This window comes from Stylophora pistillata, chromosome 3 (assembly GCF_964205215.1).
Source record: "Stylophora pistillata chromosome 3, jaStyPist1.2, whole genome shotgun sequence".
In the NCBI taxonomy this organism is placed as follows: Eukaryota; Metazoa; Cnidaria; class Anthozoa; order Scleractinia; family Pocilloporidae; genus Stylophora; species Stylophora pistillata.
In genome coordinates, this window is record NC_142521.1 from 11,396,452 (window position 1) to 11,420,930 (window position 24,479).

At 36.1% G+C, this 24,479-nt stretch overlaps 4 protein-coding genes and 1 long non-coding RNA gene across 7 annotated transcripts; 3 read left to right on the top strand and 2 right to left on the bottom strand.

Moving 5' to 3' along the window:
* Positions 1 to 10: 10 nt before the first annotated feature.
* Positions 11 to 4,813, top strand: LOC111321098 ((Lyso)-N-acylphosphatidylethanolamine lipase). Its single transcript, XM_022923883.2, has 5 exons — positions 11 to 169; positions 249 to 364; positions 1,090 to 1,608; positions 2,063 to 2,174; positions 2,639 to 4,813. The coding sequence occupies exons 1-5, from the start codon at positions 123 to 125 to the stop codon at positions 2,934 to 2,936; spliced, it is 1,092 nt and encodes a 363-aa protein (XP_022779618.2). The 5' UTR covers positions 11 to 122; the 3' UTR covers positions 2,937 to 4,813.
* On the bottom strand, positions 4,312 to 5,892 carry LOC148734507 (uncharacterized). Its single transcript, XR_015999481.1, has 2 exons — positions 5,290 to 5,892; positions 4,312 to 5,094 (listed from the first exon to the last, which is right to left on the bottom strand). It is a non-coding gene; the product is annotated as an uncharacterized LOC148734507 (long non-coding RNA).
* A 41-nt stretch (positions 5,893 to 5,933) lies between these two features.
* On the top strand, positions 5,934 to 10,829 carry LOC111321012 (1-acylglycerol-3-phosphate O-acyltransferase ABHD5). Of its 2 annotated transcripts, none has more exons than XM_022923769.2 (5): positions 5,934 to 6,086; positions 6,178 to 6,293; positions 6,916 to 7,440; positions 8,088 to 8,199; positions 8,856 to 10,829. In XM_022923769.2, the coding sequence occupies exons 1-5, from the start codon at positions 6,064 to 6,066 to the stop codon at positions 9,148 to 9,150; spliced, it is 1,071 nt and encodes a 356-aa protein (XP_022779504.2). In that variant the 5' UTR covers positions 5,934 to 6,063; the 3' UTR covers positions 9,151 to 10,829. The 2 variants fall into 2 exon arrangements, with proteins under 2 accessions (XP_022779504.2, XP_088611757.1); XM_088755631.1 differs by having other exon boundaries at positions 5,962 to 6,086; positions 6,181 to 6,293.
* Positions 10,553 to 21,688, bottom strand: LOC111321011 (copine-3). Of its 2 annotated transcripts, none has more exons than XM_022923768.2 (16): positions 21,373 to 21,688; positions 20,103 to 20,282; positions 19,514 to 19,588; positions 19,240 to 19,314; positions 18,604 to 18,687; positions 18,419 to 18,508; positions 17,816 to 17,914; positions 16,324 to 16,404; positions 15,994 to 16,053; positions 15,266 to 15,399; positions 14,576 to 14,630; positions 14,196 to 14,247; positions 13,810 to 13,943; positions 12,870 to 13,033; positions 12,237 to 12,306; positions 10,553 to 11,591 (listed from the first exon to the last, which is right to left on the bottom strand). In XM_022923768.2, the coding sequence occupies exons 1-16, from the start codon at positions 21,544 to 21,546 to the stop codon at positions 11,478 to 11,480; spliced, it is 1,641 nt and encodes a 546-aa protein (XP_022779503.2). In that variant the 5' UTR covers positions 21,547 to 21,688; the 3' UTR covers positions 10,553 to 11,477. The 2 variants fall into 2 exon arrangements, with proteins under 2 accessions (XP_022779503.2, XP_022779502.2); XM_022923767.2 differs by having other exon boundaries at positions 12,237 to 12,309.
* Positions 21,689 to 21,694: 6 nt separating this feature from the next.
* On the top strand, positions 21,695 to 23,792 carry LOC111321013 (small ribosomal subunit protein uS17m). The gene is made up of 2 exons (XM_022923770.2): positions 21,695 to 21,840; positions 22,559 to 23,792. The coding sequence occupies exons 1-2, from the start codon at positions 21,745 to 21,747 to the stop codon at positions 22,751 to 22,753; spliced, it is 291 nt and encodes a 96-aa protein (XP_022779505.1). The 5' UTR covers positions 21,695 to 21,744; the 3' UTR covers positions 22,754 to 23,792.
* Positions 23,793 to 24,479: the final 687 nt, after the last annotated feature.

Sequence of the window (24,479 nt, forward strand, 5' to 3'; positions counted from 1 at the left end):
TATACTACGTCATTCGCCTTGAACAAGGTGTGAAAAATTCGAAGCCCGGCGGATTATTAAAGTTAGAGTGAAACTGTTAACGTGATTGGTAAAACTTAAAGGTGTTGTTGGGAAGTAGAACGATGGCAACAGCTATAACCGAAGATATCCGAGGAGACAATAATCGAAGGTAGCGATAAGTTACGTTAATTCGTGAATCTGTAAAATGAAGATTTTCTTACTTGAATCTCTTTGTTTACATTTTGCAGTGTGGTTGCATCATCTGTAGAACTCGAGAGATCAAGATGCTGGTTTCAGAGAAGATGTTCATGGCGACCAACCTCTGAAAGATTGCTGGAAGTTGCAGAGTCCAGAATTTGGAAATGTAAGTTTTCGATCTTTTGATTCACGTACAAGCAAGGGCAAGCCAAATGAAATGTTGGCAGTGTTCCTTGTTAGTTCCCCGCCCGGCGAGGGGCTCATCGTAACTTTGCAACAGTATACAGGTGCAGGCTCTAGAAAACCACAAATGGGGCCTCGTTAAATTAACTTAGTGCCTGTGCCTGCGGGTAAAGTCTATCAGCGTTACTAAGTTGTGTTTTCGGTTTATGGCCTTTCATATGGAAAAACTAATGAAGATGGAAGAGTAAAATCCTTTATTGCGGATTTTAAATGGAATGGCCCGTTTATTCCAGTCATTGGGCCACAAGGTTCATTTGACAACATGGTTACTTGTAGATAACGACGACTGCGCAAATGCATCTTCTCGCGCAAAAAACAAAACAAAACAAAGCAAAAATAAGAGGCAAATTGGAATTTAGCAAAAAGATGGGTGAAGCGATATCAGCCCCACTGACCAGGTTCATTAATGAAGAGACCTTCAGAGTAAGGTGACATTAACTTTGCCCAAAATGTCTACGTCATTTGCCAAAGTTTATCAAAATAATAAATTAATATTTAGCACAACAGCGACTTTCAATTGACAACAGTGAACACAAAATATTTACCATGATCTATTTATTAGGTATTGGATCATGGAGGCATTAATTGCTATAGCCTCAAGTCATGGAAGTTAACATTATTTTACCACATGATTGTGTTTCCATATAGTTGTTAAGTCTCATTATGAGGGTAAATATGTGCCTGTGGAAAAAGATGAAAAGATATGGACCTTAAAGTTTAATCCTAATGCAACTAAAGCACCACTGGTCATGATTCACGGCTTCGGAGGAGGTGCAGGCCTGTGGGCAATGAACATTGATGCCTTGGCAAAACATAGGACAGTCTATGCAATTGATGTATTAGGATTTGGCCGCAGCTCACGACCACAGCTTAGTGGAGACCCGCAAGAAGCTGAAGAACAATTTGTTAAGTCAATTGAACAATGGCGGCAGGAAATTGGGTTAGAAAAGTTTGTTCTCCTAGGACACAGCTTTGGTGGCTTTCTGGCAAGTTCCTATGCATTAAAACATCCTTCCAGAGTTCAACATCTCATCTTGGCAGATTCCTGGGGGTATTCAGAGAAACCAGAAAAATTACAGTACAATATTCCAACATGGGTGAAGATTGTGGCAACTCTTATCCGTCCATTCAACCCACTGGCAGGACTGCGAGCTGCAGGTCCATGGGGTAAGTTATAAACAATTAAATCTGTTCTTATTGGTTACACATTTTATCATTAAAAAATTTTTATTTGGGTTTCACTCCCAACCAATTCAGATCTCTTATTTAGTTTCTTTCTTCCCTCAAAACTTACCAATAGTGGTTTTAGTAATCTTCCTTAACAAGGAGTTTCTTTTTTATTGTGTACATTCAAAGTGTACATTCAAATTAATTGAATGTACACTTTGATTAAATGCTCTTATTAGCAGAGGTCCTTTGAAAAGAAAGTACATTATTACTGATTGTGTAAAATTGAACTTGGAGATTATAGTGAAGTGAGTTTCAAATGCATCCTAGAAGTAAAAAAATATCATAGATGGAAGGAATCCATTTGATTACAACATGTCTGGCCATAATGAAGATAAATGTTACTCACAAAAATACATTTAAAGTGATATGCAAGTTTTGTTTTGTCTTGTAGGCCCATCACTGGTGCAGAAATTTAGGCCTGACCTTCAAGGGAAATTTGCTGGTCTTTTGGAAGATGACACCATTTTCAACTACATTTACCACTGTAATGCTCAGAAACCAAGGTGAATAAAAGAACAGAATAATGTGTTATGAAAGTCAGCAAAAGCCCTTCTCCCCCATTAAGCCACTTCTCTAAAGAGCTCCTCTTTCCATAAACTTTCCTCTCAATTTTGCCCCTCACAACTACCCTTCTCTTTAATAAACCCCCCTCTCAAGTGTACCTTTCTGGAAATTTCCCCCTCTCCAATACACCCTTTCTCCAATTATCATCTCATTATAAAGGCCCAGAAATAAATAAATAAACCCTGCAAGCCCACAAAGGTTTACTTGTGTCTTGATAAATGATGATAAGATAAATAAATAAATGGGATTTGGTGGTGGACTTTTCACAAGGTGGCTCTTCTTGTCCACTGTTTCAAGGTTGAATTGGAATTTAGAATGTTGGTTTTTGTGTCTTTTTCAGTATGAGGAAATAAGTTTGTGAAAACTCTCTCAGACAACATGGCTGATTCTTTTCTTTTTTCAGTGGTGAAACAGCTTTCAAGAGGATGTCAGAGATGTATGGCTGGGCAAAGTATCCCATGATTCACAGGATTGGGGAAATGGACAAAAACATTCCAATGACAATGATTCATGGCTCAGAGTCTTGGATAGATTGTTCACCCAGCTATCAAATTAAAAATAGTCGCAGTGGTTATGTTGATATACAAGTGATTACTCATGCTGGACACCATGTTTATGCAGATCAGCCATGGGCATTCAACCAAGCTGTGAATAAAGTTTGTCACAGAGAGGATAAACTTATTACTGTGACTATTAACTGAACGGAGGCTCACAGCCATTAAACATGTAAAATAATGGGGGTATTACTGAGACTTCAATTATTAATATCTCTCTAGTGATTGAACATAACAGTAACCAAGTCATTTCTGCTTGAAGCTGACTTGTTCAGTAAGACATTTGTGTCAACAATCATTACACTAACTTAAAGTTAAACTTAGAAATCTGCCTATTAAATACCAGTACCTAATTTTGATAATCACATTGGCTAGAAAATCACAGAAAATTTGGAGAAGAATTTGGGTTTGAATAACCCAACATTTAAAACTAAGCAGTTGACATCGTGATGTCCTTTTCAAAGGTTTTGGTCTGGGGAGATGAATACGAGCAGCCAGGCTGTCTAACATATTTATGCATGTATTAGCTAAGGTATGGTACACCGTTTGTAGCAAAATTCAATCAAGTCAAATATTTATTCAATCTAATCATTTTGGCGTGATACAATTTAATTCAATCTTCTAAACATATTCAAACAATCTGAAAAAGCATTCAGTTCAAACCCATGTTTTTCAGTTTAATTTAATAAGAGTGAATATTTATTCAGTCCAATCACAGAAATATCTATTCAATCCAATCACAGAAATATAGTTATTCAATCCACTCAAAAACATATTCAATGCAATCCTCTAGAAATTCATTCAATCTTCCTGGGGCAAGCACGGCCAAACCTGGCTTGTAGGGGACTTGGAATAGAAACCATAACTTGAAAATGGCGGACATTGGTGCTTTTATTTAGAAACTGAACTTCCCAAGTTTTTGGAGTCTGTTCTTCAAAATGCAGAAATTGTTTTACAAAATGTTGATAATGAAACTCAAGTAGACGCAGAAATGCATTTTGAAGTGGTAGTTCAAACTGTTTCTTTGATTTGAGCATTGCAAGAGACAAGTGACATCCAACCATCGGACATAAGATATAGCAGCATGCTCACTGTTAGGTTCTGAGAATACAGTAAAGACTCAAGTTACTGTTAAAATTTGATAATTTTGATGTTCTGTTTCATGCATACTGTACATTTCAGTCTGCCCAGGGAAGGTAAATCAAATGTATTGTATACCATACTTACCCAAGTAACAAAAATGGCATGTTAAAATACTGGTACACACCCCATTTCTGGTTTCTTAGGAGAATTTATTTGAAATGTGTTAAAGGACTTCAACAACGAGGCCTGTAGGCTGGATGTGATATAAAAGAAGCACAATGGGAGAGGGGTTTGAAGCAGATCAAGGTTCAAAAAGTGTATGGACTAAATCTCCAAGGCTGTGTGAGCATTTCATCAATGGAATATGCAGATCTTATTTTATGATAGTGTGTATGACATACAGGTAATTACAGTATATTTCACTTAGAAATCAAGATCCTATTTTCAAAATGAAGGTTTTACTGCAATAAATATGAAATTACAATAATTTTATATCCAAAAGTCTGACTGAAGTTGCAAAATCAAAGAGTTTAAAACCAGTATTTACTTTGAACACAACTATATCTACTTCTTGACTAGGTTGCACTAAAATGGTGAACAATGTAGGGTATTATTGCTCTTGAGGTTAAGAGAGTGCTGGCTAATCACTCATGAGCAGCCTGCAGTCATGGAAAGATCCAAAACATAGACTTGTGCAAACCATAATACCCTGTTCCCCACCTCCTTAACAATGTTCATTGCATTTCCTTATTGACATGCATTGTAGAGGGGGAAGGGGAAAGTCTCTATAAGGTCATTGAGCAAGTCCACTGCAAAATAATTGTTTAGAAAACAAATGATATTTCACTCACAAATCAATATGGATTTGGAGTTGTATAATTATATACACATTTTAAGTTAGAATATAATCAGAAATTGAATCGACAAATTTTTTAAACACATTTCAGATAAGTTCTTTTGCTGCAATTTGATATTTCTCTCATTGATATATGCATTGTTCTTCATTTATACATTTGGTCTTTTTCAAACTCGTTACACGTCGGATGCTGAGACTCCTTTAAAGCGCTAGAGGAGGCGGTGTGGCCGAGCGGTTAGGGTGCTGGACTTGTAATCCGGTGTCCCGGGTTCAAGTCCTCCACCCTGCCACTCATTGGATTTGTTCTCGGTTGCCTCTGGTTCAACTCCTCGGCTGTGCTCTGTGAATAGCCCACTGGTCTGCCTCCTGCCAGTGGGGATTTTTAAGCACTTTGTTAGTTTACATTGTGGCTGAAAAGCCCTTTTAAAGAGTAGCTTCAATTCACGTATTTACTTATTAAAATGAAACAATCATGATTTAAAATTTGGATGAGACACTCATGGTGTCTAGTCAGTCCACTCTGATCTGGAAGAAAATAAGTTAAATAACAGAAAAACTTACCATGCATTACCCTGCGAGCAGAGCCTTTTCTTCTTTTCTTCTCAACCCTCCAAGGGAAAAGGTTACGGTTAACCTTTTTTCCTTTTCGATTCGAGGAAGGGTTAAAAAGGCTCTGCTACACCATGCATGCATACATACCGACAAAACCATGCATGCATACGTACTAAACCATGCAAATATACCGACAAAAAAAACCTTTAGGTAAGGACGAGAACCAACAACAAACTCAACCCACATGTGAGGCCAGGTCCGAGCCTCGGGCTACTGGGAGACGCCTTCACAGTTGTTTTGCTCGGAACTGCTAAGAAATGAGCAAAGGTTGAAACTACACGTGCAGAGCCAGTACCCAGCTGCTAATTTGTTATTTTGTTCCGCTACAACGCGTCGCCCAAGGTTACGGTCGTGATTTCCAGTTTTGAAAAGAAAATCGAACGCCTGATCGCAAGTCGTAGTGATATGATAGCTCCGAGTTTTCTTAAGATGAAGGGCTTAAAAAACGAGCAGCTGATGTCATAGATCGTATTAACAGCTGACCACAGAGTTAAAAAAAATACAATCCCTCGGGATTTAGTATCTTCCCGCCCAAATACAGCTTCCACTTGCGGTTCAAGGGTCATTAAATGCGCATGTGTGGTGGTGTTCGCGTGACGTAACAAAGATAAACAAGACACATGTTTCAATTTATATGTCAGACGTTGACGCATAGCTGTAAACAAAGAGGACAAAGAGGATGTGAAGAAAACGTGACCTGATTAATAACTCTTAGAATAACAAATGGAGGATACGAAAGATCAAAGGTAGAGTAATAATCAAGTGTTTGTAGTTCTTTTTTAATCTATAGAAGGCTTTCTAAAGCAGATTGAGACCATTTTGTTTTGTTTTTCTTAGAAGTGTTGGCGAGACTGTATCGACCGCCGGCGCTTCCAGTTGGTTTTGTAACTGGTTTACATGGTCCCCAACCTCAGAGAAGCTGCTAGAGGAAGCAGAATCTCAAATATTACAAAGTGAGAGTTCAATAATCATTTTTTCTAAGAAATTTAATGGCTGATTTCACGATCAAACGAGTGAAACATCTCGTGTATTCTATTGTTACTTAAAAAGTTACGTCAGTTTGTGTAGATTGTTCAAGATCATCGCAAAGCTTTGACTTGTTCTTTCGCTTTACCGCCTTCACAGAACTACGCGCTGCAGTAGCCCTTTCTTTTTAATCACTGATTTTTTTTTCTACGTTGTACGTGTCCTGCACTGAATGATAATTTTGATCAACCGTCTGACCTTGAACTGCCCTTATTACATGCGTGTGCCAAAAAACTTATTACGTAACCAGTGATTCATGTTAAGAATCGTTGTGAGGAAGTACACTCTCTCGCATTAATTAGGCTTCCCTATTGGCTCATAGACCTCATAGTTAACTCATTTCTGCCAAAGCAATAATTTTTCGATTCTATTTTGATTGCATGTTTCCCTAGATGCTTTCAGCGAAAAGAGAATTGAAAAATATAAATATTTTACTTACCATTTCACGTAGAATGCTAAATGTAAAGATCCGAGGCTATCAAAAAATGATAATCAAAGTGAAAGGGGGGTGATTATCAACTCACTATTTCTAATGAAACTTTCTCTTAGAAACCCAATCTTACTATGAGAGCCAATTTGTGCCGTTGGGAAATGGACAGAGGATATGGACCTTAAAATTCAGTCCAAAAGCTAGTAGAGTACCACTGGTCCTGGTTCATGGGTTTGGAGGAGGTGTTGGTCTCTGGGCATTAAATTTTGATGCCCTCTCCAAGAACAGGTCTGTTTATGCATTTGATGTGCTGGGGTTTGGTCGCAGCTCGCGGCCTCAATTGAGTTCAGAGCCATTGGAAGCTGAAGAACAGTTTGTGGACTCCATTGAGAAATGGCGGGAGAAGGTCGGCCTGGAAAAGTTTGTTCTTTTGGGTCACAGCCTTGGTGGGTTCTTGGCAAGCTCCTATGCCTTGAAGTACCCTTCCAGAATCCAGCATCTGATCTTAGCTGATCCATGGGGATTTCCCGTGAAACCCACAGAAGATAATATGAATATACACATCCCTGTGTGGGTCAAATTCTTAGGAGCGGTTTTAAGTCCTTTTAATCCATTAGCTGGATTACGTGCGGCTGGTCCATGGGGTGAGTGAATTCATTAATTGCAAAGTTGATGCTCATCTTTTAACAGTGGATGCCAGTTTAAGACAAATCCTTGTGCAGCAAATTTTTGAGAGGGTGTGGGGCTAAAGACAAAGGTAAAAGTTTCAGCCAAAACAGCAAGTCCCAATATCCCATGAGTAATTCTTGTTACTGTCTGCCATATAATTCTTATGATGTTATTTTGGAGAATTAGGGATCGGATCGACCAATAATGCCTTAATTGAATTTTTCTTTATTCCAAGACATCAAGCTCCTATTTTTTTCCTATGTTTTTCCTATTTTTTGGCCTGCTTCCTAATTTCTTCCTATTTTTTGGCCACTGCCTTTCCTTTTTTCAGAGAGTGCTTGATACCCTTTTATTCCCATTTATGTCTGCTTGATATTGTATTGATAACTAGGGAGAAAGTCTGTCTTGGTCACTCTTGAAAGTTAAAGGGTAAGGAGGTTCGGTGCTGCAACACAAGCTTTGCATATGAACCATGTAGGGGCCTGACATGGTAAGTGCGATCCTCATTGGCTCACACTAGATGGTTGAGGCAAAGAGCAAAAGGAAATAACTTCACTTATTGTAAAGTATATTTTATGTAGTTTTATGAATATTTGATGTCACTTTTTCTTGTAATTTTTAGGTCCTTCTCTGGTGAGACAATTCAGACCTGATTTTCAAAGAAAGTTTTCCAGTATTCTGCCCGATGACACCATATTTAACTACATTTACCACTGCAATGCACAAGTACCTAGGTAAGAGAGATTTGGTGATGAGTAAAGGAGTTCTGTCATTGCCACCAAAAAGGTTTTATTTACCACTGGTAATACCTACTTTATTTAGCAATGGAGAAAGGCACTGTGAGTGTTTAGTGTCTTATCCAAGAAGACAATATAGAAACCTCAATTAAGCTGAACTTCACATTGCTTCTGCCATTAGAGAGAATTAGCATGCATTTACATGAAACAGCAAATGTCAGCTTGCTCTTTCACGTTTCATGTGAAATAGCATAAACCTCGGTGCTTTAGCTTTGCCTTAGCTTACATTATGGTGGATTTGAAGGTACCCTTGTATGACCTACAAGGAATAGTTGTGGTGCCCTTTTTCTGGCAGTTAACTTCTGCTCTATTAGAGAAAAACTGAAAAAAAAATAGTACACGGCAAATGTGAAACAGGTTACTTCCACATAGAAACAGTGAAGTGCAACCAGCAAACATGAAAAAATGGCAGAAAATCAAGGTCTCATGGTCACTTTTGCCGTTCGCATTCACGTAAATGCGGTGCTAAATCTCTCTAATGGCAGAAACAATGTGAAGTTCAGCTCATTGGAAATTATGAAGTAATTGCTTGTCTATCATTCAGTGATCAACACTCAATAAGAGATTATTAATTTGATTGATATTCTCTACAGTGGAGAGACGGCTTTCAAGAACATGACCATTCCATACGGCTGGGCCAAGCATCCAATGATATATAGAATTGGTAATGTCAACAAAGACGTTCCTATAACAATGATTTATGGATCAAGATCATGGATTGATCACAACACAGGAAAGGAAACCAAGGAGAGGCGCAGTGGTTGTTATGTAGATGTTCAGGTGATTACTGGAGCAGGGCATCATGTCTACGTGGATAAACCCGACAAATTCAATGATTTAGTGGAGGGAATATGTCAAAATGTGGATAATGAAGATAGTGCAAAATAATTTAGTTTGGGACATGTACATTCAGTCTGTAAATAAGGTTGTCTTAATTGTAGCTTTAATTGTCAAGTTTCTAATTCAGTAAAATTTCATTGCTTCCAGAACTGCTTGAAAATTTTGTGGTTTCAATTTTTCTCATAATACTTATAGCCCTTAATCTACAAAAATTAGGTTCCCTCTGATTAATTTTTATGGTACATAGTGTCAGTTTCTATGCATTGCAAAGTTTGATATTTTAGTTTGCTTCTTTTCTTATTTAAGCATTGTACTTTCCTGAAAATTATTTTCCTAATCAGGCACAATATCTAATAAATAGAATTCCTGTCAGTATCCAGCAGTCCTAAATCTTCCGTAGAGTTATTGCCTCATTTATTCAGGTAATTAAGATTTAATATGATTCATGATAGGTTAAGAATGAAACATTTCAGTTTTGAATGAATTGCAAGTGCTGCAATCAAGGTTTCAGTGTCAAGTTTCAATGTAAAATGGGCCTCATAACATTTTAAGTAATCCTTGGAAAATGATTTTTTTAAGAACAGTCTGGTCTTAAGCAACCAGAAACCATTGCATGAAACTTCATGAACTGAAATTCATAAAGTGGTCAATTGTCTGCCAATTATTTATTTATTTAGCAAATTGGAAAAACTGAAGAAATTTTATTTTGGGCCAGACAGAGGTTAAAGCCTGGTATCCTTGCTAAATTCTGGCTTTTACTCATTAACAATGAAATGAAAGTTATCAGTTGAGAGTACATGAATTATTCAGCTGCTATGTTAAGTTAATGATTCCGCTTCATTTTCATCAAATTGCCGCATGCTAAAAATGGAAATTGTGCTTAAGTGAATTTTTTATTTCAAATTATGGGTGTAGGTACTCTTTGATCTGAGTGTGTAAATTATTCAGTCAATAGTTCTTCACTGCTTGCTAAATCATTTAGCCAATATTACTATTAACTTATTAAATAAATTTTATTTTAATGTATAGCATAAAACAATTTGTGATGTAGTTTATAATAATACTTTCAACTGAAAGTAGTTAAGAAAAATTGCACACAATAGACATGAATTCAATTCTCAACATTAGTCAAGTTTAACAGGGTAATAAATTTGTTGTAGGGTTGTGATAAGTCATAATATTATACTATTCTTTTTAAATACATCTCTTAACTTAGTGTAACTGTGAAAACAATGGTCCTGTTTGGTGTTCAGTAAATTTTCTCTGCAATTTTCTAGACACTTTAATTTCTGCAAGAGCTTTGGGCATAATTTAATAAGTAAACAGGCACATTTTCCCTGATATTAAATGTAAACAGCTCCAGCTTCTCTATTGTTCTATGAAGTATTATGGCTGAGGGGGGAATTAGACAGATATTTTTTTTTAATACAATAAACTGAAGGAAATGTACTCAGAACAACAATATTTTTTATATCCTTAATGTACATTGCATACTGTGAATTATAATGGGAAGATAATTAATGGTACATTTAGTTTTTAACTCTAATTATTATGTAGCCTACAATACATATAGCTAGGATCAATCTAGATTTCTGAGTAATACTGAATTGACCCATAGCTGGGAACTTAACACCGGAAAGTGGATAACTCATTTGTCACTCTGGTTATAAACATGCAGAATTCTGATGTTGTATTTCTTGAAAATAAAAATTTGTATTGCACATTTATGTTTGTATAGAATTTCCTCTTTCCACTATACAGGCTTGGATTGGTTTGACATTATTTTCAGTTGATTAAGTATAATTATATAATCGGCCTTCTGCATGACTCAGCTAAGTCTTTCTCTATTCAAAAGTGTCTAAATAACATAAAATACAGACAAGATCACCCATGAACACTTGTGAACATGGTTCTCATGTAGCTACAATCTGGTCGCAGATTATGAATAAGTTGGGAGAGAAAGATTCTTTGTTGTTCATAGGGCTAAAACGCGCCTCTTCCTCATAGTCAAGGGTGCGAAGATGTATTTTTTCCTTGATTGTCTTCTACTCACCCAACTGACAAAGTTAGAAAGGAGATATTATTTTATACACACCAGAAATTCTAACAAAATCCTCCCAGTTACTTTTAGAATATAATAGGCAAATTTTGAAAAAAATTACAAAACAAAGAATTCCCAAAAACTAATTTCTTGCCTTCTTGTAAAATTTATGCATCACATATTGATTTTGGCCTCAATCACATGTCACAGACAAACCCATTGCCACTCTTGTTGCTGAATTTCTATTTATGACAATATTAGACAACTTTTTGACAATTAAAAGCCAACTGCAAGCTATAATTTGTACAATGATCTTGCTTTGTGTATCCTCTTTTTATGGAACAACATTTGGTCTCTGTTGTGGTAGAATGTTCCTTGCCCTGAAATAGTCTGTCAGTTGCTTGGGCACCTCAGCCAAGACTTCTTTTGCTAATGCAGCAGGAGAAACCTAAAACACAAGCTTGTTGCTCAGTAATATTAATCATGCCTTGAATTCTCAGTTGACAAATAATTTATATTCATTACTTTCATAGTATGGCTAGCCCTACATGTGGGCAAGATGAAATGAATTCTGTTTTGCTTCACTGAATAAGCAAATCTGCTCTACCTGTCCTGTTTTGAAATGATCACTGTGTTCCCCCAGTAAGATACATCCTTAGTTTATAAGCTGGCTTTCTTCTTCATGAAAAAGATGTAAAACTCAGGCTTTTTTTCATTTTATAGACCCTAATTTCAACTTTGCCCACAACACAGACACACCTACACAAAGTGACTTTTATAATGTATACAGCCACCCTGGCCACCTAACTGGTCAATAACTTAGACATACATTTCAGTGTAAGGGGCTTCCAATTGTATCATACCTGAAGAGGACAATTCTTTCATTTGACAGTGACATTCTAGAATATCGTTACACCTGTCCAATACATATATCCCAAGGATAGGGGTGAAAGGAAATTTCAAAAGAGGGACTGGCCTCTGGTGTTGAAATCCTTTATGTGAGTTCACTTGCTTTTCAGGCAATCCAGAAATCCAAGCATAAGAATTATGTGTTTCCTAAGTATTGAAAAATCATTTGAATTACAAAGCTTACATTTTTAAATTTCCTATAGGGTACAAATTGAACAATGTCCCTTTGAGCTGCCTTTCCGTGAGCCATCAACCTGCTGGCAAAAAGGAGAATAATATTATCTAGTTTACTACATTCAAGTAATAATTCTAATATGTATCTGCATTTTCTGGTAAAACAATTGTTGAATCTAGTACTCAGGTTCACTATACTTCACTTAATATGGATCACATAAAATTAAAGTGACCCATACATGAGTCTGAATTAACTCTGATTTTTATGCAGATCTGGATACATGTAACACTGCAACTGAATATAATCAACTACCTTTTACTCAACTTGTTAACCTGTGCATATATATTGCAGCATATAAGCAGTGATTTTGCTCACTAGCTTTACTCAGTGGGAAGAACTTGAGCTCCAGTGCCTGTGAAAGCCTGCTTATAGGCTGCTAAGACATGTGGATCTCAATGCAACAGTATGCAAGAATGGGAGTCTTCGCCATGATTGTATGTATGAGCTGCATTGCAGCACAGACACTTTCATTGATATATTGATGCAAATTATAAGAAGATTTATGACAAAACACCTAAATTGAATTACAAATAGGTCAGTTGAGCAGGAAATAATAACTCGACTGAATGAATAAGAACTTACACTTGGTCGTCACTATCTAGTTCCTCCATCATTGCAAAGTCTGCACTTCCAACACCCACAATAATGATTGACATGGGAAGTGATGATGCTGCCACTACAGCCTCCTTGGTCTGATCCATATCTGTGATTACACCATCAGTCAATAAGAGCAGTATGAAGTAGTTCTAAAAAGGCAATTCAGGTAAAATGATAAGTTCATTTTCAGGTAAAATGATAAGTTGATGTCAATGTGGTATAGGTTAGCTACCATAAATCCTCTATTAAGCCCCCCTCCTAATTAGCCACCCCCCCCTGTAACAAAACCCCTCTCTAATAAGCTAATTCCCTCTAATAAACCACCCCCCTCTAATAAGTCCCTCTTTGGAGGAAGAAATTTATGAAGCCCCCCCTCTATTAAGCCCCCCTCCCCTCCCCCTCAAAGAACAAAACTTCAAAAATAACACAGTGACTCCATATCAGTAAGTACAATAAATCTATTCAGACAAGTATTGTAATTTTAGTTCATTTGACTTAAGTTTGCTGTTTTGTTGTGTTTCTGCTTTAATACTGATTTACAAGATGATTATGACAAATCCTTCAACTCATCAGACTTTACTGAGGATTTTGACTCTGTCAGTTTGGTAAATGAAAAAATGTAAAATGAGAACAATTTTTGAAGTAATAATGGTACATCATATCCCACTGTATCCTGGTGGTGAATGTCAGGCTAAATTAATAGCCCATCCCCTCTCGTAAGCCCCCCCCCTCCCTCCCAAAGTATCTGAAATAAATCAGCCCTCAGGGGTCTTATTAGAGGATTTACAGTATACTCTAGGTCACACACACTCTCGTCAAGTCTTGATAAATTAAAATCAAGAGGCACAAAAATTGAGTACATACAATTTAAATTTTATGTGTTGGATTAGATTATGCAATCCATGTCATTGTTTTAACAACTTACAGTGGCAGTTTGGGTCTGGGCTGCTTGATGTGCAAAGTGAGCCACATGGTTGATGATAGGTGAGATGTTGGTTGGACCATAAAGTTGTACACTCTGTATACAGGTTTGATAGGCTTGTACCAAACCAGCTAGACCTATAAAGTAACACAACTATAATGTTATAAATTAAAACTGCAGACTTTTCATTGTTAATATGATGGGGTTGTCACATTATCTGAATACTGTATGCTCTGGAAGCCTGGTGGGTTCCAAGGTAAAAAGTAAGAACTTCCAATAAATGCAACTCATTTAATCGTGTCTTAAGCGCCCCTTGAATTTACAACTAGTTCACAGTCAAGACATTTAATAATGATGACAAATAAATTACCCATAATTGAAGTTCACACCTGCACAATACGGATTACTGGGATTAAAATTCAGTGGAAACTGGTGAGAAACCTGAAAGGAAAAAAAAAATGGTTGGTGTGGCAGAAAAGGTTGACATATTTAGAATCTCATCACTCTTACAGACAACTATATACACAGGTAAACTTCAAAGTCAAGATTAAACTTCTACAATTTTAAAACAACTGCCTTAAGTTTATTAAAAGCTAGAGAGAAAAAACTTGAGAAGAAAAAAGTAATCCCTGGGGGAAAAATAAATACAACAACAGGCCTAAATGAAGAGGGGCAGTAAGAAACCTGTTTTTCAGATTTTTGAAAAAAAGTAAAAACTAAAGGTATTTTTAAAATGTTATTGACTAAATGTTCTCCTTGAAAAATCTACCTGATATGTGGGTGGAATTTTTGCTCCAAATCCAAAAGATGGAAAGAGTTTATCACTGGAAATATGAAGAAAATGACTTATAATCAACAAATACAAAACATATTTCCTCACATCAAGACATTTTTTTAAATCAACTTTGCTACATGTAACTTATTGTTAAGTTAACATAATTCCTTGATTAATATTTCCATTTTAGGGTTTGAATAGCGAGGCAAACAGAAAAAGGAAATTTAAGTGTCCTTTGCAGGAAGCTATGACTCAAGGCCAATAAGCTAGCTCTCAAACCTGGGGACTATTTCCAAAAAGTCCTTGTAACTTAACAGGCCTGAAGCCACATTTTAAAATCAAAAGTTAGATTAATAGAGAAGAAGGCTCTGACAACTTAACCAGTCCATTTTGTCTCTTTAGCTGCTAGTTTTAATGTATAATATTCTCAAACCTTTTGAGACCCCCATCTTGAATGAGAACAGAAGAGCTTTATGGGCCCATTAAATTACCAGGACCTTAAAAAAAAAAACAGGCCCCTGAACCATTCAATCAGAAGTCAGGACTACAAACTAAATGCTAGGCCACCAAGTGATCACATTTTTTAGTGGTGTCGCCTCAGTGTGAAGAATTGCCAAATAAGTGTATTAGGTTTTCTAGACAAATAGTATGCAACTGTGTTCAAATCTAGTACGTATAGTTTACCTGTCATAATCCTGAATGATTTCTCCTACAGCTGTCAGGGCCTGCTGGTACTCATTTGGTGCGTAAGGGTTGATGTAGTGAAGAGATGTTGACTGGGTTGGTTCACCATTGGAAGCTGTAAAATCGATGCCAACCTGTTGGTTAATAAAAGAACACTGTATTTATTAAAAAGAAGTATTCCTTTGTTTATCTGTATTATTTTGTTATTTTTACTCAACATATGATTTCCTTTTCTTGTGATAGATGCGTGGGGCTTAAAATAACATTCAATTATTGTTGTTTAAAATTTCCAAATAGATTAAAAAAAAAAACAATCAGAAATGAGGCAGATACAAGTATCTTTCAGAATATTTGATAAGTTATTTAAATAGTGTACCTTATGCTCAAGATTGTCCCTCTACCCTCCCTTCTCTGCACTTCATTACTAACCCATTTAATCTGGCCAGAAGTGATAAAAATGTAACTTCTCATTACCATGTCTATACATTATCCAGCAAATAGGTGCTGAGAATATACAAATTTATCAGCTGGAGAAAATAACCTTGATGTATCACCAAATCATATTACTTACATAACAAGGAAACCTTTAAGAACTAGCCACAAGAGAGAAATTTGAATCAATGTTCAGTTAATCACAGAGACAAGGAGCAAATAATAAAGAACTCTTCCTGGATTTCTTATTTTCACCAAGTTAAAGTTAAACATAAAATAATGTACTTGTAACTTACCGTAAAGTTTAGCTGGCAGCCACCTTGAATAAAGTCTAGGAATGATGATACTTTCACAACCTATCGAGAGGACAATTCTGATGATAATGATGACATAGCACAATTCAAAAGGATTAATAATCAGTTTAAGGGTTGAATCAGAGTGAAGGGTGATGGCAGAGATAAATTTTTAAAGAAACTGAATCATTTAAGAGGAACAATAACGTCTTTGATACTCACTGTACATATCTTCAAAAAAATAAAGAAAGTTAAGACATAATTACAATCATTATGATTTAAAAAATATCAAAATCAACTGAAAGAAAATTATAGAATAATAATTAAACCAACCTCACATTTCGCAAGAAAAATTACTCCTGAATTTTTGTAACCACGCTTTTTCTTCTGCTTCTTTTCATTAATACATGGCCACTAAAAATAGCAACATGATTAATAAATTATTTTGAATTCATTAAAAAATTTAACTGTAAGGCTGATTAAGTTTGATGATAATTTCACTACTCAGCTTTTATTGAGAGATCAAAATCATCTGAAGCAAATAAATGGTGACAGACATTGAGCTTTTAAAGATTTAATTTCAAATCTCAGAAATTAAAGTCCTAGAAATTAAAGTGCCTATAACCCCCAAAAATTTTTTTGGGCCATATTAAATCTCTCTACTGAACTGAGAAAAATGCCGCAAAAATTTTTGTTTGGTTAAAACACGATTTTTTATGAATTTCAAAGTCATGGAAAATCACATTTTTTCGAAACATGACCGAGGCACAGAATTATCAAGATGGGTCTGGGTCAAGCACAGTTTGTGATATCATTCCAGGCTTTCCAAAGAGTTTGCTTCAAGGACTGGATGAAGTATCTTGACAGATATGCCTGATAATTAAATGTGTTGTTTTCGGGTGTAGCAACACTCCCAACAAAGAAAAAAGAATAGCACTCCATCCGATACCTTTTTATGGGGCAGATGACCCGGAGAAAAAAAAGAGAAGAAAGAAGTGGGTTGACTTTGTGCAATTGAAGTGTGAACATTGGAAGCCCACAAAATACTCGGCCGTGTGTTCCAACCACTTCCAAGAAGAAGACTATTTAGTCATGTTTTCTGCTCTGACTAGCAAGACCATGCAACGAAGGTTGCAAAAAGATGGAGTTGGAATTTGCATCTTTCCGACTGTTAATTCATGCGTAGAATGTTGAGGAAATGAAATCAGCTGAAAGCGAGCAAAGTAAGAGAAAGGTGAGAAAAATTTACCAGATCAGGCTTTAGCAAAGGTTTGATCTCAGTGGGAACGTATCATATTAACTGAGATTGGATCGGAGTGCCACTGCCAATGGCCTGGAATGACGTCACTATAGCCCCAGTCTCTGGTTCACTTGGTCGTTCCAAAAATACACCCAACTTTGAAAAATCATAAAAAATCGCGTTTTAACCAAACACAAAAATATTTGCGGCAGTTTGCTCAGTGCAATAGAGAGATTTAATATGGCCAAAAAAATTTTGGGGAGTTATAGGCACTTTAAAAGATTCCAAGAATCAAAAGGAGCTGACACTTCAACTTTCAGAAGGGACTAAAATGCAACCTTTCCTCACAATTTTAATACAGACAGTAAGGGAATAGACAATTTCGTTAGCAAGGTGTTATCTTGATGTCATATGGGACTTTTTTAATATCAAATCATTTTCAACAAAAAAATGTCTGGAACCTGAAGGAAAGAATAACTAAAATCAGATCCCAGATGTTACAGCTTTGGAAACTTAACACCAAAGAAAATTTGAACAACAATGTAAACACTAGATAAACATTTATGCAGACTTTTCTTTATGTACCTCCCTTGATGGTTGAGCTGAGCACATCTCACGAAGATTTGTTGTAAATGCACCAATAAAGTCATGTGATCCATCAGAATCCCAATCATAACACAAAATCTGAAAGAACAGTGATGGAAAATGTATGGGAACTTCCATGTCGAGGGAGTCACCCTGGGCATCCTTTCACAACACATACAATCACTATGGATCCTCTATTCAGGAGAAGTAGTAAAAAAGTGTTCCCAAAATGGAGGAACCTCTTCTAATCAATAAAGGTAACAAAAATAACAGAATTTCTTCTCAGGGGGCACACTCAGGACATAGTGTGAAGGTAATAGAGGAAAAGGGTACAACTGCTAGTGCTTTTTTATGACAAAACCAAAGTTTTGTCCTTTGAATGGGGTATCCACTTAAACAACACACACAACAAAATTAATATCTGCATCTACCACACAGTTTTCTATTGTAAACAAAATGCATGTCAGTTGGATGGAGAGAGCTAGGATGTCTCCCTCTTTGCATACATTTCTAACACAAATTACTGGACAGGTATATGTGCTCATTTAAATCGATGTCAGGGACAAAATAAAACTTACTCTAATGGTTCAAAATAAAACTTACTCGAATGGTTCTGTCGTAATCTCCATTGCATAACTGTTGCACTGGAATCTGAAATGGTTTCCATTTGGGATTCAAGTTGTTCTGAATAACCTGAGTGTATAAAGGTCGATAAAATAAAATTCTAATGAGAAGCATTGATGCCCTGCATTTTACCAATAAAAGTACATTGACTACCAATAACTGACCTCTGTCCTATGTACAACAACAAAACTCCCATCCTCCTTCGATCTTGCAAATTCTAAATAGGGGTCACTCTTTCCAAGGAAATCCTGGAAAAACAGAAAAGATGGAAACATTCATCCATTAGACTACCTTGACATTTAATTTCATGAAATAAAAAACTTGGCTAAGTTGAGGTAAAGTACGTTGATGTATAATATAATGTGGCCTTCTGGAAATAATTCATGATTAAATTAATGTCTCAAAGGCTTCTAAATAATATTCAGTATGTTTCATGCATAGTTACTCCCTACCATACAAAATGCAAAAAAAAAAAAAAAAAAAAAAGACACATCAGTCTGAAACTCACCTCAACAGTTTCTACATATAATTTGGCATGCTATCAGGTTTATGAGAATGTAGAAAATTATCAAACAGGGGGTACTGTTTGGCTGTAATCCTTATTCTTTCAACTGTTCAAATGAGAACTGTGTGATCCACCATAGGGAGAATTCAGCTTTCAGGAATTGAATGCAAAAGGACTAACAGCCCAGCCCTGATTTAGAAGTCTACACAGTAGTTGACTACTCCAAGCAACCTCTGCTGTCGAGTTCTGCTCAAAATTACAACATGTACTATTTGCCATACCACATGCCACTGACCTTCTTGTCCAACTTTTCAGCTCTAAACTGGAAATGCACTTCATCATTTCCACCTGAAACTTCTTCTGCTACCACCTGTTGATTGCAAAGAACAAATTAAAAGGAATAAAAATCTGTTGTGGAATAATTATATAGTTAAAATCTCACAATTGGGAGCAGATTAAATCACAAACTCAAAACTAATCACACAAATTTAACTAATACTATAATCTTCTAAATTTAGCATTTCCTCAATGTTATGTTTTTGTAATTGCAAAAAGTATAATTAACCCACCGTTATAATGCCAGCTTGATTCTGAGTAGTACCTTTAAGAACTAGAGGTTTTGTATAGGTTCCAGATGACACAAGCTGGAAACAAACATAAGAAAAAACAATCGTTTAAAATTCAGTTAAACACATCTTACTGCTTTGCATTAATTTCATAAAATGGACAGCTGTTAAATATGGCTAGCACCTGGGAAAATAGGTTTGAGCCCTTAATGCAGTTATAATTGTATAATATTTATAATACACTGTCGCAAGTCACTCAATTACTCTTACAGAGCTTCTCTCCATAAAGGAGTTAACATGCAGGTAATAGTAAATTGTCAGAGAAACTTTACTGCTCAAGGGTTATTCATGAAGGCCGAGGTCAATCAGTTGTGAAATCATCATCTACCTCATTGCCATCTCATCTATCAAAAATTAGGATAAGCTTCCATGGCCAGATAATTTGGTTTTATCAGCTGAATTGATAGAAGTAAGTTAGCCACAATAAACAGCTATGCTGACATTTCAAATGTTAGCCCTTTGAAGCAAGGCCAGGGACTGTTAACTTGTGTGTAGCCCCTAGCAGCAAGGTGTAAAATTTTTTAAGGCTAACCTGACCCAAAGTGCACTCCATTTCCCCCAAGAAATCAGCAGACTTAAGACTCATTGATGGACTGTCAATGTCATAAATGAAAAACTTCAGCTTCTGCAGCTCCTCGAAAAAGTAGTCTATGATGATGGCTGTTGAAAATTGAGGATTCAATGTGTTATCCAACCTTTCTGTTCGTCCAACCTGTGAGTTAAAAAAAAATGTGGTAAAATGAATCTTTTTTTTTTTTTTACTGAAAGGAGCATAAAATCCCTAAATCAGCTAATTTCATGGATACAAAAAAACATTCACACCTATAAAAAAACATTTTTCTTTCTGAGATATATATGACAAACCTGTACTTGTCACTTTCAATGACATAATGTACTACATTCAAAAATACACATTTCCTTTTAATTAATATTTCTTTCTTAATTCCCCAATATAACTGTAATGACCAAAATGGTGAACTACATATTGCATCTATTACCTAAAAGAATTATCAACTGTACAGCTGTAGATAGTAAATTGCAGTTACAGTTGTCAGAATAGTTCTTCTTTGGAAACAAAAACAAAAAAAAGAGGGTGATCTGAGTAGGCGGCAGACATGCACATGCAGTATTGACTTAAACGAAATTTTTGAAAGTTGTAATATAAACAGGAAGAGTTGAACTACAATGCATGCGTGATTGATAAGTCGGACTGGCCAAATTGTATTTAGAAAGGCCATGAAGCCATAACAAAAAATAAAGAAGTTCAAACCGCATGAATTTTCGCAACACTCAAAATCACAAGTAAGTGAGTAGGCAGCAGACACCTACATAAAATCTATTGACTTGAAACGAAATTTTTTGAAAGTTGTAAACAGGAAGATTTGAACTACAATTAAGAAACAATAAAAAAAATAAAGAAGTTCAAACGGTAAGAATTTTCACAAACACTTTCGAAATCACAAAAATATTTCTGTCATTAGTTCCCCATGAATTACAGAGTGATGTGTAATACCCTCATCATATATAAATTAACTGCTGGTTGCGTGGTCCAACGATCTGAAATGGTGTCTGGTCTTTTCGTCCGCTGAGGTTTTGGTATAATAACATAGAGGCGTGGTACTTTCTTGTAAAATTATAAACCTACAACTCGCTAAATAACTGCAAAACAAACAACCCAGATAATTAACTTATATCAAGACCCTTCCAGTTAGTGAGACCCTTGAGTTATTTCAGTTGACTGTTGACGGCGAAAGAAAAACATTCTGAAAGAAATCAAATATACACTTGTGTGTACTATTTACCTCAAACCAGCCACCATCTTTAAATGACATGACCACGGCCATTGGGTCAGACTTGGATAAGACATCTTTGTCTCGAAGATTTCTGCAAGAAATATTCAGCTGAACACGAGTAACAAACTGTGAAGTTGAAGGTGCAGTTGGAGGTACAGAAGAAGGTGGGTATGGAACCTGCATTTTCAGTTAGAACTTCGTTTCAGCTTCCTTTTGGGACGCTTAAAACTAGTCAAAAGATGAATACGCAGATCTCTAACAAGTTGCCAATGCACTTCCTTCTCTAAGAAATTCGAAAGTGACATCAACTGGAGGCATTAATTAAGCTTACGGCTAGACAATTCACGTGGTGCTAAATGAGGTATTTTGTAGAAATCCAACATGGCGCAGTTCGTGGGAACAGTCATTGGAACCAAGATGAACAAAACAGCAAAGGTCTTGGTTACCAGACTGGCCTTGTATAACAAACTTAAAACTGTGAGTTGGCGACCTCTTTTTCTTTTCCGTGAATTTTTGTATACACATTTATTGAGGGTTTCGTTGGACACCCGTAACAGTGTGTCCAGTAGGGGAGAATTTAAAAACAAATCTGTTTAGATGCATGGCAATAAAAAAGATGAAGAAGAATTGCTAGGAATGAGCAGGCTTTTATAGGAATTACTTTGTATCATTTTGTCGTAGTGATTCCATATGATATCACATTAGTTCATATTGATATCAGACCATATCATGTCTTTTCAAGCAAGTGACTGTCTTGGGTCCTTTATTGCCAATATGCTAGAGGGAGATAGAATTTATTTACCAGACAAGCAAATCAACCAATCTGTTGGAGTTTGATACTTAACCTAAGTAGCTAGTAACACTTATTCAAGCTTAACAGTCTCAGCAACATAAAGTTTTTGTGCAATGCATCCCTAGTAAGCCTGACCACTATTACTTGTTTGAAATGTGATTAAAAAGCAACCTCAGACCTGGTTTAAATGCCTCCAAAATGTAGATTAAATTTATGATAATGTTTTATTTTTTGAAAATTGTAGCACAGAAGTTATTTTGTTTTCATTTTATTCAGCTTTGATTTTATTTTGTTGTTTTGTTTTTAGTTTCCAGTCACCAAAGTCATAGTTTCGTTGTATTAAACATGACACAAAGTTGAAACTCTTTACCCTTTGATTTCATGTTTTCTCTTTTATCTCAGTTCTTTAATGAAAGAAAAGTGTACTTTGCCCATGATGAAAATGATGAGTGTGCGAGAGGGGACCTTGTGATCATCAAGGAATGTCAAAGGTTGAGCAAGAAGAAATATTTTACTGTGACAGAGATAGTTGACAAAGTCCCAAGAGTGGTTGATCCTGAGACTGGACAGATTATTGTGCAAGATAATAGAGAATGAGACTGTTCTAGGTATAAATATTTTCTCACACAAAACAGGAGATCATATTATGGAGTATGGAGGTGACTTCTGAATGGGAAGAAGGGCAATTGAAGCAACATTTTGTCCTTAAAAAAAAAAAAACTTTGACTCATCACTGTCAATGTATTAGCAATAATTACTGCAGGGCAACAACAATGTTTACAAGGTCTCACTACAGTCCATAAGATTGTTATTTCTCCCTGAAGAATTGTGTTGTTTTTGCATTTGCAACAAGTGAGGAAGTCCTTAAACACAAAGGCGCACTATAAAAGGAGCCTTAGGTCCCACTGAACCATTTGTCAATCAACCGTCGTATGATGTAGAACTCTTAGAGTCAAGTCAGCTTGAGCTACAGCTACTCCAAAGCAGTGAACAGCAGGCGCATTCCTCAAAATTGTTTTATGTCTTCATCGCAATACAAGAATATTTGAGATTTGTATTCCTTTCTCCAATGGAAATTGTCTTTATTTGTGGCAGTAAATTTGAGATTGAAGTAGGTGGTTCGCATGTTACCTCATTCCACCGTGCTGGTGGAAGTAAAAAATAGATATCTCATTAGCTCCTTTTGTTCATTTACCAGCATTTAAATTTGAACCGCACACGTCAACGGTGAGTGACAAATGAGCCTAGGTCTTCCCAGGGAAGACTTCCTTATATAGCATGCCTTCATGTTTAAGTTATACAGTTACATGTAACCATTTCATGCTTGCCCCTAAGTTTTTCTTTATGCATCCACAATATTGACCCAGCTAGCATTGTTTTTAAATTATTTCCAAATTTTTACCTCATCAAGAGATATGAAAATTAAAAAAGTCATAAAACAAATAATTTAGAACAGTAACACAATTCAGGAAGGGAAATCTATTAGCTGAGTGAAATCAACTTGAATGTTAATGATGCCTTTAAAAACTTTATTTCTATGCACTTTACCTTCAGAAATGTAAAAATGTATGAATAGTTCATGAATTAAATCCTTAGACTAATGACGTCCAGTTTTGCAATAAAAGATTCAGAATGATGAAGTTTCTTTCTTTGTGGTATTAACCACCCATTTCACCTACCTAATGTCAATTATCCCAAAGGTTTACAGATAAGCAACATTCCAAATACTAAAAGTGCACTTTCCTTTTTTTTTTGGATTTTTGAAACTCCTCCCATGAGAGAGAGGGTCCCCTTCACCCCTTTGTAAAACTAGAAGTCACATAAAAATATTTGGCCTTTTCACACATCACAAATAATATCCAAAATCCTCACGTTCACGCAAAATTTGAGATGCTCACGTTTTGAAAATAAAAAACCAAATTCACGAATTAAATTTTTACTTTTTCTAGTTTTGACCAGGCTTAAGCGAGAAAAGGCAATGTAATGTCTTATCTTTTTGTTTTTTTCAAGAATTATCTTTTTTTTTCAAGAATTATTAGTGGTGTGATATGACTTCTATCGCTGGGGCGGATCCAGGATTTAGTCAAGGGGGTTTCGGAGAATTGTTCCCCTTCTGAGGGGTCCAAGATTTTGAAAATTAGGTCTTCGGAAAGATGATTTCCAGCGTTCTGAGGGAAAATTTAGGGGGTTCGACCAAACCCCCCGAACCACCCCTGGATTCGCCCCAGTATCGATACATGTGAAGTCCATGTCCTGTCTAAAGCCTGGTGAAAACCTAAGCATAGCTGTTCGAGAACAATACTTATATTTTCAAAACCATTAA

What these genes read in the sequence shown, in the direction of transcription:
- LOC111321098 (XM_022923883.2), top strand. Translation starts at nt 123, where the DNA reads ATGGCAACAGCTATAACCGAAGATATCCGAGGAGACAATAATCGAAG. An exon ending in CGAGGAGACAATAATCGAAG is followed by an intron (nt 170 to 248) that starts GTAGCGATAAGT and finishes TACATTTTGCAG; the next exon opens with TGTGGTTGCATCATCTGTAG. An exon ending in TGTAATGCTCAGAAACCAAG is followed by an intron (nt 2,175 to 2,638) that starts GTGAATAAAAGA and finishes TTCTTTTTTCAG; the next exon opens with TGGTGAAACAGCTTTCAAGA.
- LOC111321012 (XM_022923769.2), top strand. Translation starts at nt 6,064, where the DNA reads ATGGAGGATACGAAAGATCAAAG. An exon ending in GAGGATACGAAAGATCAAAG is followed by an intron (nt 6,087 to 6,177) that starts GTAGAGTAATAA and finishes TGTTTTTCTTAG; the next exon opens with AAGTGTTGGCGAGACTGTAT. An exon ending in AGAATCTCAAATATTACAAA is followed by an intron (nt 6,294 to 6,915) that starts GTGAGAGTTCAA and finishes ACTTTCTCTTAG; the next exon opens with AAACCCAATCTTACTATGAG.
- LOC111321011 (XM_022923767.2), bottom strand. Translation starts at nt 21,546, where the DNA reads ATGCAGGTTCCATACCCACCTTCTTCTGTACCTCCAACTGCACCTTCA. An exon ending in ATCATTCAGGATTATGACAG is followed by an intron (nt 14,631 to 15,265) that starts GTAAACTATACG and finishes TCATATTTCCAG; the next exon opens with TGATAAACTCTTTCCATCTT. An exon ending in CTAGATAGTGACGACCAAGT is followed by an intron (nt 12,310 to 12,869) that starts GTAAGTTCTTAT and finishes CCTTTTTGCCAG; the next exon opens with CAGGTTGATGGCTCACGGAA.
- LOC111321013 (XM_022923770.2), top strand. Translation starts at nt 21,745, where the DNA reads ATGGCGCAGTTCGTGGGAACAGTCATTGGAACCAAGATGAACAAAACA. An exon ending in TGTATAACAAACTTAAAACT is followed by an intron (nt 21,841 to 22,558) that starts GTGAGTTGGCGA and finishes CTTTTATCTCAG; the next exon opens with TTCTTTAATGAAAGAAAAGT.